Genomic DNA, 17,425 nt, shown 5'->3' with positions numbered 1-17,425 from the left:
TTTGTACAACTATGACACGATAAGAAAAACGTACGTATGTGCGAAATTAAAATGCAGGTTTCAAGTACTGATTGTCAATAATTGAAGTTCAGAAATGTAGGCATTCATTAATACTTCAAGAGCTTTTTTAGAGATTAGAACATCTTCCTCTTTGTGTAAGGTAAAGTGATATTTTTTCACCTTGTTCTGCCTTGCACACTTTATATACTTTGGCAGAGGAGAGGTCTCTAAATTAACGTTTGAAGGACATATATCTGATGTTTAATATGCTGGGTGAAAGACCTTTAGCTATCTATCTATCTAGCTATCATTTTTAAGATTTAAGTAATTAAAATACTTTGGTCAGGTTTAGGACCCCATTACACTTCCCAAAATACTAGGGTCATTCTGTTAATATTAGCATCCTTTCTTATTTTCAACCTAGAGAGTTGGATGCTGTCTCCATCCCAGAAAAACCCATACCCTAGTGGTACAGCATTCATGCAAGGTGAGACATTTGGAGCTTGAATCTTGTTAGAGTGAGTCTTCTTCCACTTCATAGACTTATGCCATAAGGATATTATATGATAAGGTAGGAACAAGCATAACACCACCAAAAGAGGGACCCCCTAATTTAGTTCTTGGAAAGAATAGTTATAAGCATCTACTCTGAGAATATGACTTTGGACTATGAATTCTGAATGGATGGAGGCACCTACCTGCCTCCTCAACTTAGGAGACCGTATCTAAACTCTGGAGAGGGACAAGCATATAGGCCTAATCCCCTCCAAAATGTTAAATGGCTCGGATATATTTTTTCTAATCATTCAGAAGCTTATATATTTAGCTGATCTGCTATATAGATGAGTAATAATGCAAGTAATGTTTACCAAGACAATTAACTTTTCTTGAGCCATTACATATTGCTGAATCAACATATAACATTTGGATTTTTTAAAATAATATTTTTGCAGATGGGGCACTTTATATTTTGTACAAAAGTGCATAATTTAGACTGCCATGCTATTTGTACAAAAAAACTGCAATAGAAGATTACAAAAAGGTCAATCTGCACATACTAGCCAAAAGCTAGATTTAAAATGTTAATAACTGTAAAATAATGTAAAACTAAAATGGCTCTCTCTGTGTTATGGACACTATTTGCTAGAAACATTTAATGCTCATGCAAATGCCTGAAATCTTTCAAGTATAATAACATTTCAAACAAGGCCTCTACTGTTAAAGCAAATGATGTTAGCTTCACAATTTTAATATTTAGTTATCTCCAGGTGTCAAATGCAGAAGGGACTATTTATGCTATCTGACTACCTGTATAATATAGGCCCATACTCCCATAATTTGTTTGACATTATTATACGATCATTATGATTATTAATATAGTCACTGGCACTTTAGACCATACATAAAAACAACTTATCCCAAAGAGGTTAGTTAAACCCAGAGAAATCTTAGGAATGTAAGAGCTGGAATGAATAAAAAATACCCAGACCAGCCTGACATTGGTAGATAGCCAAACACTTTATCACCCTCCTCTTCAGCTTAACTTTTTACCTATTTCAAGATATATTGTATAGGTCTGCAAAAGTGATTCTCAACTGGAGATTGTGAGATCCCGTCAAGGGTGTAATGCCATCCAGCCCCTGTGTGATGAGGTAAATGCTTTCAGCTCCAGTGCCCTGCACCTGCCCCAGCTACCCCAGTGGTGATTATGATGCTTCTCTGAGGACTGCTTGCACTGCAAGCCTCTTCTGCTTCCAGGCAACCCCTGTGCCAGCTGCCCCCACACTCCCAGGCAGTTCAGTCTGCTGTGGGTGGGTGGGCAGATGCACAGATGGAACCACGCTTTGTAGTCTCTCTCATCTGTCCCACTCCTCCCATAGACAGCGGAAGAGCCTGTGAGGGTAACTGCTGGCTTAGAGACTCCACAGGATCAGCCTCAAGTGGTGGGAACTACCCTTGCTCCCTCAGATATAGATTCAGAACAGATATGGAAGGGTGACAAAGATTGAGAACTCTGGTCTACATGGTACAATGTAAACTTGTGTATTGCCTCTGTTCTTTTCCACTTTTATCTTTACCTAAAGACTTTCAATGTCTGTTTCTTCCAGCTTGCTTAACTTTTAGTGTAAAGGAAATTAATTCTGGATGCGTAAGGCAAATCTGCTTCCTCTTTTCCTTGCCTATCCTTTCTAAATATGTTAAACACTTTAATAACAATATTTCAAGCCTGTGATGTATAGGAAAAATGACAATGTTGTACATTTTCTGTTGTTACTCCAGCACTGTTTACTTAATTACAAACATAGAAGAAATAAGTAACAAAAAACAGACTGTGCTATAAAGACTTGCAAATTTCTAGATAAATTTAAAAATAAAAATTCACTTTAATTTCATAAATGTCTTTCTTCAACTTATAAACCAAAGCAAAGACCTTTATTTTAACAGATTTTCTTACTAAGGCTGTCTGTTGTTTATTTGCAGAAAGGTTTTCAGTTTCAATATAACCCCTTCTGAGTGCAGCAGTCTGCCTGTGTAATTCATAATACAGAAATGGGGAACCAAGAAAGAAATAGAGTGTTCCACAACTAGCACTTCCATGGATGTAACTTGGAAGGGAGAACACAAGCAGACTCTCCTCTTCTTACATATCCCATATGTACAAAGGCCAGTTGCAATCAGACTTCATGCGTGCCAGACTCTGCACCACCCATATGAAAGTCTGTGCCTCAGAGGCATAATTTAAGCTTCATTGCTTGATGAATTACATTTCCTTTAGGAAGCAGCATTCTACAAGTTATAATTTCTAATCAAAAGGAGTTAAATAAATATGAGGGTGGAGGAGGATGTGTAGAATGCCAGTTGGCTTTAGTGTGGCTAGTGACTACAAACCAGTAAAGAAGTAAGTACAATGAATAGAAAATCTGCATGTGCAATCCAGCTATAACAAGTATATCACAAAACGATGCAGGAAGGAGGATGCCATACGTAGAAAATACATACCTTGTTCATAAAGTAACATCAGGTTTGTATTTTTGTTGGCAACCAGGTTATTCAATAAGGCAATTATACTCTGCACAGTATTTCCCAGCACACTGTCCTGATGCTCCTGTAACACAAATAAAATTAAGTAAAAAATTTATATTTTTGTTCTACAAATTGAAAAATGTATTCCGCCTCCAGTAATACATTCAGTTGCAAATAAGAAAATGTTAATAAAATCTTTTAAATTCAAGAACGATTGCAAGACTTTGATATACATCCTCTTTGCAATCTTTTAAATCAGGTGTCCAAAGATACAGCCAACAGGTCAGATCTCGCCGATGGAGTCCTGTCACCAGGCCCTGGTGCTGCCCCTGGGTGCTACACCTCGCAAGCCAGGCTGGTCCCACAGGGAGGGCACGTGGTGCCACAGACAGCACCCACCCCAGCCAATCCAGGACACACAGTGTCCTGGACACACACATGGCATCTGCTCCTGGCCAGTCTGGGACCTGTGCTACATATGGCATCTGCCTCAGCTGGACTGCGCCACATGCACTGCCCATTCCAGCTATTACAGGATCCAAGCAGCATGCAGTTCCCTCCCCAGCCAGCCTAGGACACAGTGCCGCATGCAGCTGGTGTCCCAGACCTGCTGGAATAGACGTCACATGCATTGAATCTGGCATGGGGGGGAAAGAGGGTCAGAGGAAAAAAGAGTGTCTGTGGGCTCAATTCAGCCCATTGTCTGTGGGGCAACATGATTCTGATACCTCTGGGTTAAATGGATTTCAATTGAGAAGGGGACCTAAATTGAAAACTCACATCTGAACCTCACAGGCACATTTTGTCACTGCATTCAATGGAAACCCTGGACAATGTTGAACTTTCAGGATACTTGGATCTGGAGTATAATTTGCTACTCCCCAAGGACCTCATAGTCATAACCGATTTGTTTGTCTTCTGTATGGTATCTCTTCATCTCATTATTTTCATTATATTCAACTTTAGTTTAAGATCCTACTTTTCTTTTTTGTGAAAAAAATTCACAGCAACAAGATTTTCCTTAAATACAATATTAAAGATAATTTCCAAAGCAAGAAGGATAGGCATTTTCACATATCTAATTTAATGCTTTTTAGTGTGACTCCCTCCTTAGTGACAGATTACTTCAAAGATGTAACAGAATTTTTTGAGTCTACACTGATAATCTGGAAATGTTCTTGGTCCCCAAGAAAAAGATATATTTTGCTGCACTGCAGAATATTCTTAAGCACAATTTGTACCAGAGAGAGAGATGAACTTTTGTGGGATCAAGAACTTCACATAATCACAACAGTTATAATAATAATACATTTGACCACAAAAAGCAAATATAGAAAGATTATGGGCTTGTGACAGAGGCTGCTTAAATATTTAAACCTCAATAGGAAATTCAGGAAATGATAGGCTGAATTTGTATTCAGACCCAAACATGAATCAAATAGGCATACAAAGTCAACATGCAGCATTTCCTACCAAAAATTAATATTCAAAATTAACTCCACATCACCGTATTAGTCAACTGCCCATCAGGAACAATAGGGAGGGGAGCGGGCAGGGATGGAGCACTGCTACCGCCTCCTAGGAACAGGGTGGGGAGGAAGCTTCCCCGCTGTCACCTCTGCCCCCGTCAGCCAGCACACCACACTGCCACCACCTCCAGGGAGCAGGCCAGTGGGAGAGAGGGGGAGCGGGGAAGCAAGGACTGAGGTGCTGGCTTCATCCTGCCGCTCCGTCCACACTTTTGCCACTGCCTCCATGGAGCAGGGCTGGGGAGGAGGGAGGCAGTCAAGGCCAGTGGTGCTGGCTTCATTCCCCCCTCCCCCCACTCCATCTGCTCCATTGTCACCACCTCCAGGGAGCAGGGCCGGGGAGGGAATGGTGAGGCCAGTGGTGTGTCGTCATGGTGGCACTCTGCTGTTGCCTCCTGTCTGGAATACTCTTGGAGCACTCTGCTTGGTTGTTTCAGTAACTAAATTAGAGTGCTCCAAGAGCGTTATGGGCAGACAGAAAAATGGACTAAGCCCTTTTTATATTAGAATTAAACATGTCATGGAACATTCTAATATATTTCAGCCACTTCCATGCTCTTCCCATCTGCTGCTCCTCTTCAGAAGAGGGCAACTACTCTCCAGGCTTCTAAATTACTCTATGCAGCTTTGTTCTTTAATAATGTGTTGAAATTCAAGCACAAGGTAGGGTTACGGCATTAATACAAATGCAGATTACAGCACTGCTGATACAGTTGTGCAGCTCATTTTATCAAAACCAGATGAGGTAGCCTGTATTATGCCCACATTCTATCTGATGAGTCCAAGGCCATGTACAGAAATTCAGTTTCTACTGGGAAAATTTCTAATAGCCCATTAGAAAAGACAAGTGTACAAATGTTCAAGATTTTTCTTCCATAGCAAAAAATGGCCACTTGGGGAGAAAAATAACCCAGAAACAACCAGGGTTAAATCACTCCCAGGAGAGTTTCTCCTAGGAAAGTGAATGTCTGTACATGTTCCCTTCTGAGAGAAGCCACAGCACAGTCCTCCAGCATCCCAGGGTGCTTTTCTCCCTCGCCCCAACCTCTGCATCACTTGCTAGACTCTATTGTTCTAGCCAAGCAGGGAGCAAACCATACCTCTTTCACAATCCCCACATAGTGCTGCAGAAAGACACAGACTGACCCTGAGGAGTTTGAGTCAGCCAATCATAGCTCTCCCGTCCCTTGATGCCATCTGTCACCAGGAAGAATGAGGGAGCCTGCAGAGCATGCTGAGATGTGAACACAACCCCTCCCCCCTCGCCACCTCCCCCTCCAGGCTGTGTAGCATCCACACTGCAAGTTTTCTGCTCCTCAGGGTCTCAATGATCAAATGTCTATCCAGGGGTCACCAGGTAAATTTTTCTATCAGGAAAACAAACCCAGAAGAATGCTCTTGGATCATCTGAACGTGTGTACACAGCCCAAGTCTCAATCTGTACAAAACTGAAGATTTATCCTTAAAGCCGTGGTAAATACTTTAAGGATACAGCAAGGATGCTCACAGACACCATCAAATAGGGTTCACAAGCAAACTTTTTCTACAAAGTTCACAGTTCAGTGGAGTTCTGAGACTAGTCTTCCTTTGGAATTCCAACTGCTGTTGGCATCCAAAAGAATCTTATACACACACCTATTTCTCTGGCAGTTACTTTTGTTCTTCTCTGTCAAGTTTGTTTTCACACACTAATGACAACCCACCCCACTACAGGATCTCTTTGATGACTACTTAGATGTTACAGCTGGCGCAGAATGCAATTTCTTGCTTATTAGATAGCAGCTGGCACAAGGAAGATGTCCCTTCCCCCCCCCCCGAATTTCTACCTATTCATCTTTTAAGTGCAGCTCAAGACAGGGTCTCTAATCTGTAAAGCACTCCATGACTGGAGCCCTTGCTATTTGATAGAACCTCTCTCTTTTCTAAACTTCATACCATATTCATAGCATTTAGAATAAATGGGGATTATTTGAGTGTCTGGATATGATTAGTGACTGGGAATTTTAGTGGGGAACTCATAATTCTGGACCTCTTTCCTCAAGTTGTCTAGTTAATTTTGGGCCCACTTGTAATGCCATACATTAAAGGGTATTCATGCACTTGGCTACTACAGCGAAGAGGATGCTAGAAGAACCATACATATTAGTGAATTGTACTAACAAAGTATTTGCTTGAAGAGAAAGTTCCAGTAAGACAAATGCACAGTTCCTTTGGGAAAAGATACTTTACCTTTTATTTATTAAATAAGAGAATTAAGTTGAATGCTATTATTACTTTTCATAGTTACTCTGAGGCACATCAGACAGGCCATTATATATAAAAAAGATCAAACACTGTCTTCTGTGAAGCCTGGTATAGGTAGAATTACCAGTCCTAGGCACCATGTCTCTCTATAGTGTCTTCTTTGTGGGACATTCTATACATGCCTTCTGTGTGGGACCTTACATTCTGCTACAGTGCTGTAATTCCCTTCCCAACATTTAAATAAATACGCATTTAGATCAAAAGTTGTATTTGTCTTACATGCCATATTGACATATAATTTGTGATGTCTATGAAAGGCACGATATAAGTCTATTTACATCAAAGCCTAAAATATAGGCTAATGTAGCTAAACGTAATGCTGGAAAATATAACTGTCATTTTCTTTACAGAAAAATAAAGTGCCTGAAACAGAAAAGTGATGCCATATGACTACATTACTGCAAAACAACCCTGAAGTCAACTCTTTTAAATAGCTGAATTTAAAAAAAACCCAGATTTTCAATATATCAACAAGATAAATATACATCTGATAGCCTGCCATCATCTAATTAGTCTTCTTAAAGTGTGTTTGGAGCTCATTTCATTAATAAATACTAATATTAATATATATGTTATTGAATAAAAAGTTAATTATATAGACTGCAGAAAACTTTTTCTTATGGAAAAAAACCCTGCAAAGCTAGTAAAATAATCCTGCCTATGATAGATTATACCTTCTTTTTTTTTTGGTGAAAGTCCAATAAATTTATCATTTTAGAGACCAGTGCACCATGTTTTTGGGATAAACATCTTGTAATAAAATATACAAGTGTAACGGAGAAGCTGGTAGTTGTGCAGCACTGCAGTGTTTGGACACACAAGGTTAGCAGCATTTAGATGAGTCATTCTTTTAGTGGAAATCGATCAGTTATATTACACAACCCTTTAATGGAAGACTCTTGCAGAGATGTGTTTGCTTACATAAAAGCAGTACTTAAAGAAACTTATCATACTATAAGACACAGAATTCCAGACTATAGGATATAATCTTAGGTATCATGAGGGAGAAAAATAGTCTCTTAATGAATAAAATCATGTTCTAGATGTCTGTCTTGGAGCAAAACAATGTTCTCAACTAGATGACAGGCATTGTAATACATGTGTAGAAAATGGCTTGTGGTAAGATACTAGGTTTCAAGAAGACACAGGTATGCCTTACCTACCTTAGACATCACTGATGTCTGTTGCACTAGCTTTTTAAGGTTTATGTAAAAAAAAAAGGTTTAACTTCTTCATAATCCATCAGTGAGCAAAGCTGATCTAATTTGTGTGCACAACACTACAGACTGTGGACATTTAATGAACAGTGCACTTGACAGCTTTAATAAAACATAGCATTCGGCAGCAGAGATAATTAGAATTGAAGCAGCAAAATTCTAGTGTTTGGCAACACAGATGAAACAACTTCATTAAAATGTACAGCTTCAGCAAATGAAAGGCAGGAAAGCACTGGACCCTGAAGAATCAGCCTTCTCAAAACTAATTGCTTCAGTGCTTAAACAGGACAGCTATGAAATACCAAGGGCATAACAAGGAAATACTAGTAAAAAGAGAGAAGGAGAGAGAGAGGGAAAGAGAGAAAGAGAAGGAGAAGAGATAAATCAGCTTTTCAAACAGTACTACAATGTATTTAGGCCATTAAACTTTTTATTCTAATTTTGAAGGGTTGTGCGTTAATGAAATAAATCACTCAGAGTGTTTTAAAACCAGTCAAGTAAGCAGGCTTGAATTAGCGAGGTGGGAATATGCACCTCAACAAGATGCTATTGTATACACTGAGTAATAACCATTTTTCTTCCTTTCAGTGTATCAGAGTTTAAAAGAACACATCCAGAATACAACATTTGAACTACCTTTTTGATATTGGACTGAAATTGTGATAAAAGTTAACCATTAGGAGACTGAACATAACATGTGCACGCATGCCCTCCTAATTATTCATTTGGCTGAAAGTCTGGAAAATAAAAAATTCTCTGAGGATTAACTTCAGAGATATGCTGTAATTAAATAACAGGATACCATGACATTTCACACAGTAATTCTCTTCCACTCATTCCGCTGTAATTATTTTAGGGGCTCTCCTTCTCAAGCTTATACATGATCTATGAACCCAAGTAGGATAATTAAGGTGTGATATTTGGTGCAATAAACCCACGATATAAAAGTACTACACAAATGAAATATATTCAAACTATTCTTGACATAAAGGTGATTTTTTTAAAAAGTTCTTTTGGTATGTTATAGCCAAGACAGTATCAATGTTATGACTATATCAAATATACCTGACAAAAATGCAGCCTAATAGTCTACTGGGCATGTTTTAGTCTGTCTTTCAGTGTATATCCACTAGGAAAAGAAAAATGTGGTTATAGTTACTCCTAAGTGGAAAAGTATGATATCATTAGAATACTGTAATTGACATTCATGATAGGCATGTGCACAGTTTTTCAAATCAGAAGAGAAAACCAACTAAAAAAAGGGATTCTGTATAGGGATTCGGTATATAAATTGACCGATCATGCTCTTTAAATTTTGTTCTTTTTAATCTATAAATGTAGTGTTTACAAACCTTGAAATCAATTAATATAACTTACGATATTTAATGTAACTATACTGTATCTGTAGAGGATCTAGCATAGGACAGAGAACATTTTGTTTTAAATACTTTATATTTTCTCAAAAGTAAAATGCTGATCACTCCATCTTTCAAAAATCACCTTTATTCATATGTTCAGTTCTAGTAAACCCAACATTCACAGGACTACAGTATGACATTTGTCATACAATAAAGGAAGCAGCTACCATTTGGGCAATCCAGTTGAGAAGTAATCATGGGAATTCTGATTATTGGATGCATCACAGAATTCATATATTGAACCCACATAAGGGAGCACAAGTGTCATACACCTTTCACTAAAATTTCTGTTAGAGAATTTAGAACAGTCCTTGAAACTTAGTGATGGGAACAGTATCAAGCTCCAGACATCTAAAAAAACCCAGTAGTTCAGTGTGACTGCTGAAGAGCAATATGCATGAAAAATACTTAGAGCCTCAAGAGCCTCAAAAGCCATTCTAACTGGCCACTGAAAACCTCACTCCCTTATTTTTTTTCCACACTTGACCATAGCATTTTCCTCTTTCTTGTAGAAGTAAATGTACTCCCTGAACTCCTGTCCTGGTTGCATTTTTCAGACACAGTCCTGGTAACCATTCCCCTTTCACTGTGTTCTCTTTACACCTAAAATCTCTACAGTTGCCTTCCTGCCTCAATAAAAATATTGTTCCTTAGAGAGGCAGCGATGGCATGGGATGGGGCGGATACTTGTAGAAACTGGCATCTTAGGAACATTGCCTTGTTTTAATCAACATCTGCAATGTGCCCCTAGAAAAGACGATCTTTGGTGGTCTTCTAGACAAGTGGTTTGTGCTGGGAGCAAATGAATGTCTCCTTCAAAAACCAAATATTTAGAATTAAGGAACTACATGGATCATATGTCCCCATTCTCATTTCCTTCTGCTAAACTACAGTCATTCAGAGAGTAGAATGCTATAGAAAAAGCTAGACCTGTAAATAAAGAGAATACTGCTAAACCAAATTTACTAAGGAAACTGATTTCCTTGTTTGAGGTGACTGCTAAATATTCCATCACAGGTAAGACTAGACAGCAGTCAAATCCTCAAAAGGTGTTCTACTTAATAAACTCTGCAGAACTGCTGTACCAAAGTAAATACCAGCTTTAGACGTTATAGCAAAAATAATGCTGAGCATGTTCAGAATTCTAGGCAGAAACCCTACAGAGTTTTAAGATGGAGACAGAATGTAGACATGCCCTCAGTCATGTTCTATGGCTGCCAGAGCAGTGGAGGCCAACCTTTTAAGCACCTGTGGCACAAATTAGTCCCACGCCTTTCCCAAGTGCCACGCCTATCTCCTTCCCTTGTCTGGTCTGATGCTCTGATTTCCTTGCCCAACCTGTTCTGCTTTGCGCTTTCTGTCCTGTGTAGCCCATTCAATTTTTTGCTCTGCTTTCTGCTCCATGCCCTGTGCTTCCTGACCTCTGCAACTCTTTCTGCCTCCTGCCCTATCTGTCACTGTGCTGCCCGATCCCTCCCCAATCTGCTACCTACCACACACAGAGGCTCCCCATGCCACTTATGCCCATGCTACAGATTGGCGACCCCTAAGCTAGAGTGAGCTAAGATCCTCAAGTACTGACAGTTAATTCAGAGAGTAGAATCATTTAAAATAATTCAGTTTACCAAGAATAAACTACTTAAACAAATGCTCTTGCTTTTTGCTATAGTCCTAAAAATGCAGAAGCCCTACTGACACCAAGGTTATAGAGTTTAATTTCCACAAGATGTGAATGAGGTTTTGGCAAGATCACAAGGAAATTAATGGTCCGATTCAGCTGGAACTCAGATGTCACTAGTGGTATATAATTTTTGTATAAGGATAGAGGTCAAGTTTGTTCTTGCTGAATATGGTTAAAAGCAGAAGAAACCTTACTGCTTCAACTCATTCTTTTTACAGAGGTAACTGCAAGACAGCTCAGGACCAGGTTACCAAGACTCAAGGTTGTTTATTCTTCCCCAAGCACAGGGCCAAGTATTCTGGCACTGAAAATTCATCAGTACTTCTCTTTTGCTTGTGCTATTGCTTCTCTAGTGGTTCTCTTCTGCTACAGGGAAGCCAAAAGAGGGCTCAATATTTCCTCAAAGGAAGAGCCTATATGTATTTGATGGAGAAGTCCTGAGGAAGGCCCTGTGGAGATGGCTCTTGTTGGGCACACCTACACTTTCACTAACACACCTGAAATACTGCACATTTAGTTTAGTACTTGCTTAATAAAGTACTAACTGAATGCGCAGTAACTAGAGTTACTGAGCAGTAGTGCCAGTGCATGGTTATTTTGTGATGCATACTGCGCGATAGCTTAGTAACACTGTGCAGTAGGCTATTAGCACGGTTTTTGAAAACCACACTACTGCACAGTGTTAGGCTAATGCGCAGTAAGCGTCTCATGTAGATATACCGACTGTGGCATAACTTTTTCAGCATCAAAGAAAATCCCCCCAAAAAGGGAGTTGGCTTGCTCCAAAACAACAAAGCTCAAAGAAAGCATCTGGTTCCAATACACTAGTAGGTACATGTTTAATATGATAATTTCTTAGTTGCCTGGAGAGTCCCTGATATCAGTTTACAAAGAAGTTAGGAGCTAAAAATTAGTCTTTACATTGGTTAGATTCCAGTACTGTAAATTTTACTACTCAGACCTATTTCTGCACTGGAAATGAGGAACCATTTGTTAAAAACACCTGAAGAACTGCAGATATTGTTATGACTAGTTGACATCTTTTGTTCCAGATTTCCTTTGACTTGTCAACAAGTTGGCCTCTCTGGTTACCCTACAGGTATAGAGGCTGATCCAATGACAGAATCCAGGATATTTAATTGTTGGAAAATGCTGATTTATCAGGAAAAAAACCTTTCATCTGGGTAGTTTTTTGGTATGGGTATGTCCCTTTTTGTTTCCCAATGGAGCTGTTCCCTTATCTCTCTATTTCTCCCATTGGAGATTTATACGTAAATAAACACTAGGTCAAAGAGAGAAAAAGAGAGGCTGATTACTGCCTAGCAACTATAGCACCCTCTGGAGTGTAAGACCCAGGTCTAAATTCCTGGTTTGAGTCTCCCTGTCACAGATAGAATAGTTGGGCCAATAAGAATTATAAAAGTTGGCAAGGAAAGTTTGGGGAAAAGATAACTATGCACTAAAGTCTTTTGCTGTTTGCATTGCTTCACACTTTTGAGGAATTAAAAAAACAAATAAACATTATTTTTAAGATACTGTTTTAATGGCATTAAAATTAATTTATACCTGCCCAACTGTGCAATGAAAAAAACTGCAACCATGGCCAAAATAAATAGAGCTTATGTCATTAACATCATTGGCAGCCAGGGGGCTGCTATTTCAGTCTAGAGGCATGTGTGCGCACAACACTTTAAAGCTGGCTAAACGCTTTTGTACCGCTTTAATGGTGTTGGTGTTTGCACACGACAGTGGCGTATTGCACATTAGTTCCAGTTGCTGTAGGGAATTCAGAGGTGTAATGAGCCTTAAATGACTTGGGGCACACTAAACTAAAACTCCTCGAAGGAGTTTTAGTTTGTTGCCCCTACAGTTACGGAGTGAAGCACCGAGCTCTGTGCAGCTCCATGGCTCTGCAGAAAGCCCTGAGGGCAACCTGGCAGCAGCCTGGGAAAGCAGGCTCCACCCAAGAAAAGCGGCAAACCTGATTTCCTCTCCTCCCTCTTCTTTCACCCCAACCTCCCTCCCCACCCCCAGAGCCTGTGTACCTGCTTGAGCTGTATGAGGGCCTGGTGCTTCCTTCCATGGCTGCAAGGCACCCCAGGACTGCCTGAGCTGGGTGCCTGCAGGCAGGTGCCGCCTGGTGTTGCGGGACAGGTGCCGCTGCTGTAGAGGGAAGCATTACCCCCCCCACACACAGCCCAGGGACAGCTCGCCCTCCTTCCGCAGCTGGAGAGACAGGTAAGGTGTGTGCACGACACAGGGGTTTAATCAACCCTAAATTGAAGTGGTGTTTTTTTAAAACCCCTTTTCATCTACACACACCCTAGGAATGGTTGAAAGGAAAGGTTCCACCCACAGTAGAGTGCAAAAAGATAAACTGGCCATCTCCTTTAAGGAATATCTGAAAGAGGAAGTAAGGGTTAGTGCATAATCTGTTCTTAGTTTTCTTGGCAACATTTTTTACAAGGCTGTGTTCCAAGCCATCACTCCCTCACCTATTCATTAGTTCTCAGGAAATATTCTGAATCTTGATAATTATTGCTATTATGAAAAATGAAGTTGAATAAAAACACAGCATGCAGATATTTTAATCCACAAAAGAATGCCCTAATCAAGCAGCCTGCTTGTATCACCTCTCAGCTTTACATTCCATTTCCACTCTATTTAAAATACAAATGCTACAATGTTCTTCTAGCAAATTTATTATCCATTCTTTTCCAGCTTATTCCTGTAGCAGAAAACAATGTTTTCAGCTAGCTGGTATCAAGGCATCCTGCCTCAAGGCAGGGAGTGGGCTAAAGCCCTCAATGAACTGGCTGGCAGAAGTGCTGAAGAGTAAAACAGCCAGCATTAATGCCCCTTGTGAGCATCTCTCTTTCATGTTTAGAAAGACAAACCAATCTGCTTCAAGCAAACTATATACTGTACAAGAGCACCAGTAAAGGAGAGAAAAATGACCAATTAGTTTTCATTTGTAAATAAAACATAATAAAAGCAATACAAATAAACAAGATGATTCCCCCTTTTTAATGATAAATAATACCTGTTAAAAATCTCTTGGTCACGTTGCTTGTACCAATAGTTTTTGTGCAGTTGTGGTACTGCAGCAAGAATCACAATTAAAGTAAGTAATCAGTTCACCCCTCTTGAGCTATTGTTTGCAGACATCTAAAATTTAGAGAGATGTACCATGGGGGAGGGGTTAGGGGACTGAATGGGGTAAAATATATTGTTTGCTTAAATAGTTAATTTGGAACTATAAACGCTAACATATCTTAATGAGTATCAGATGGTAATTGTATGCTCTGCATTTCCTGGGTTTATAAATATTTAAGATTTGGAATAATTATAGCATCTTCATCGTGTATTTTCCCCTAAGTTACTAATACACCATCTTTACCTTTAATTCCATTTTACCTCAAGATACCTAGGCAAATCATACGCATTATCACTTGGTGCTTATTTAGGAAAATAAGGATGTTCCAACTTCTCATCTTGCTCTATAAATCTAGCTGAAACCTCACCTGGCTCTATAAATTTAGTTGAAATCTAGCTGGAGGGGAACTAGAGACAACTGAAGCTGAACTGAAACCCAAGACTGTAGCGTGTGGGTAAAGGTTCAGAATTTAGAATTGAATCAGGATCAGAATTCATGCTAACCTCAATTCCCTATGTCAATGGTTTTCAGCTAGAAGTATTGGATCAGCACCGATATAAAGAATATTGTATGAGAAATCGGCCCAATATGGCAAATAATTTGGCCAATAAATGGCCCATGCATACGTGCAGCCGCAGCGCAGCACATACACAGCAAGGAGCACAGCTGAGCAGCTTGAAGAGCTGCATGCAACTGGTAAGTCTGGTGTGGTGGAAGGGGAGGGGAAAGAGAAAGGGGAAAGGGGGGCAGATCAAGGTCCCTGTGGTAAGGGAGGAATGGAGCTGGGGCAGGGGCTGGGGCAAGTGCTGCCCAGTTGGGGTTGAGTGGGCACAGGACGGAGCCGTGGCTTGTCCGGGAGGCTCCTGCTGCTGTGTGTCACTTGAGGGAGGAGCTGGTCCAGCACTCACCCGTGCATCCGGCGCTCGCCCAGCAGCTCCTGCTGCTGCTCATCCGGGAGGGTACAGGGAGGGGGTGTTTGCCCCTGGATCGGCACAGCGCAAGGCTCTTCAGTGGGCCTGGGGGGGGCTGCAACTACCCCAAAATCCACCATAGCCCCCTCCACTCCCCTAGTCAGTGCCGTTGCCTGCCCCAAGTCCAGCTCTGCCCCATCAGGAAGAGCTTGGTGCGGTTCCAGCCCCACACAGATCCGGAGGCACATGTCTCATCATCCCCCCCAATGCCATCCTGATGAGCAGCAGGAGCAGTGGAGGAAGCCGCCGGACAAGTGGACAAGGGTCAGACCAGTGGCTCCTGCACAAGATGCACACAACAGTGGGAACCGTGCCCCATTCCCCGTGCCCCCTAGATGAGCTGCAGCTGCATCCTGTGCCCACCCCGCCCCAGCTGGGCAGCACTTGCCTCAGCTCCTGCCCCACCCCCACTCCTCTCTCACCATTGATGCCTTGATCTGCCCCTCCATGCCCTTTCCCTTCCAACCCTCCTCCCCTTCCCCCACACCAGACTTACCAGCTGCATGCAGCTCTCCAAGCTGCCAAGTTGAAATCAGAAATCAGATCAGTATTGGCCAATATGCCTCCTTAAAAGTCAGTTGTTAGTATTGGCCCCAAAAATCTATCAGTGTACCCCTATTTTCAGCCTTTTTCATTTGTGGACACCTAAAAAACTTTGAACGGAGGTGCGGACCACTTTGAATTTTAACTGTGGGTATTCACATACTTTTGATTGATCACAGTCATCTTTCAAGGACTGCTTTGACCTGGTCTGTGGAGCCCCTGGGGTCCATGGACCACAGGTTGAAAACCACCGCCCTATGCCCTACCTCCAAACATTCCTTAATATAAGTGGGTTTGAAATTGGATTTAAATTGCACAGCCCTTGACAATTTCTTGCAATTAAGGCCCAATCCTGCAAATACTAAACAAGTGCAGTCACTTATAACTATCAGCAATTCCAGTGACCTCAAAAAGACAAGGAAGTGCTTGCAAAGATAACTATGATTCACAGCAGGAATGAAGCAAGAAAGGTTCTGCAAGAGAAAAAGTGAATATTATTGTTAGAAAGAGTACAAGACAGCAGACAGGAAGGGACAAGAATGGAAAATAAAGAACGTTAAATGTAGTGGAGGGACAGGTTGTGGCATGGCCTCCCAATTGCAGTCCTGCTAGCAAGTGGTTGAAGAAGCACCTTTTTGTAGAAACTACAGAGCAAGTTGTCCCCAATGCCACCAGAGTCATACTTTTTCTATGTGTTTGACTGGGCAAAATAACTTATAGGATGAGCTGGCATCCAGGGCAAACTATGCAGAAGAAAGTAGAGAGGGACCTGGCTTCTGAGAGCAGGAGGAGACAGGGAGCACGGGTTCAGAGAGTGGGGGGGGGGGGAGATCTGAGAGCAGGGATAAAGGGGTAGCAGCCTTTCTCAAACAGGAATTTCTAAACAGTCCTGAATAAGCTGCTGCTGGTCCACATGCTCTGCCCACCATGCTCTGTTGCTCTTGAACAAGAATAGCTGAAGTTTTGAAGTTCATGGCATGGCAAAGCTGCTGGGGCATATTTGGTGGGAGCGAGGGGCAATTCTGGCACCCTTCCTAACCTGGCATCCTAGGCGGAAGTCCATCTTGCCCAACCCTAGTTACACTACAGTGGGTGCATCTACACAAGACATTTACTGCAGAGCTGACTAATTTGCTGTGCAATACAGTCTCAGCATCTACACATGCTGTGCTATTAGGACAGAGTAAACTAATCAACTCTGCTGTAGGTTAATATTGGCCAACGCAAGTACTATTATACAGCAGAGTTTATTTTACCTCAACACACATGTAGATGCTGATGAGGCTAGCTGGAACATGAAGGTGCTTCAGTGCAGGCTGCCTGCTGGCTAGCACTGTCACACTGTAGCCAGCCCCTCTGAAGTATATTGAGCTATCAGAGCAGCCCTGGACTGGCAGGCTGACCCCGCAGGCCTTCTGCCAGCCTGGACTGTTTCAAACTGGTGTTTCAAACTGGCACAGTGTGCTGCATTCCCCGGTGCATGTGTAAAACACACTGCCCAGGAGCAATAAACTCTGGCACGAACTGCACCGGAGGTTATTCAATCGCATTAATAGCACATGTAGGTTGCACCCTGTGTCT

At 41.3% G+C, this 17,425-nt stretch overlaps 1 protein-coding gene across 4 annotated transcripts in view; it reads right to left on the bottom strand.

Moving 5' to 3' along the window:
* Positions 1-17,425, bottom strand: part of ULK4 (unc-51 like kinase 4) — a 454,563-nt gene that overhangs the window by 146,825 nt on the left and 290,313 nt on the right. For all 4 annotated transcript variants that reach the window (XM_090050395.1, XM_090050394.1, XM_090050393.1 and 1 more), the window contains one exon: positions 3,001-3,106. In XM_090050395.1, the coding sequence (XP_089906521.1) occupies positions 3,001-3,106 (106 nt within the window). The remainder of the gene's footprint in view (positions 1-3,000; positions 3,107-17,425) is intronic.

This window comes from Crocodylus siamensis, chromosome 5, assembly GCF_052110815.1.
Source record: "Crocodylus siamensis isolate JL-2025a chromosome 5, ASM5211081v1, whole genome shotgun sequence".
Classification (NCBI taxonomy): domain Eukaryota; kingdom Metazoa; phylum Chordata; order Crocodylia; family Crocodylidae; genus Crocodylus; species Crocodylus siamensis.
The sequence above is the reverse complement of the archived record's forward strand: the minus strand, read 5'-3'. Positions and strand labels throughout refer to the sequence as shown.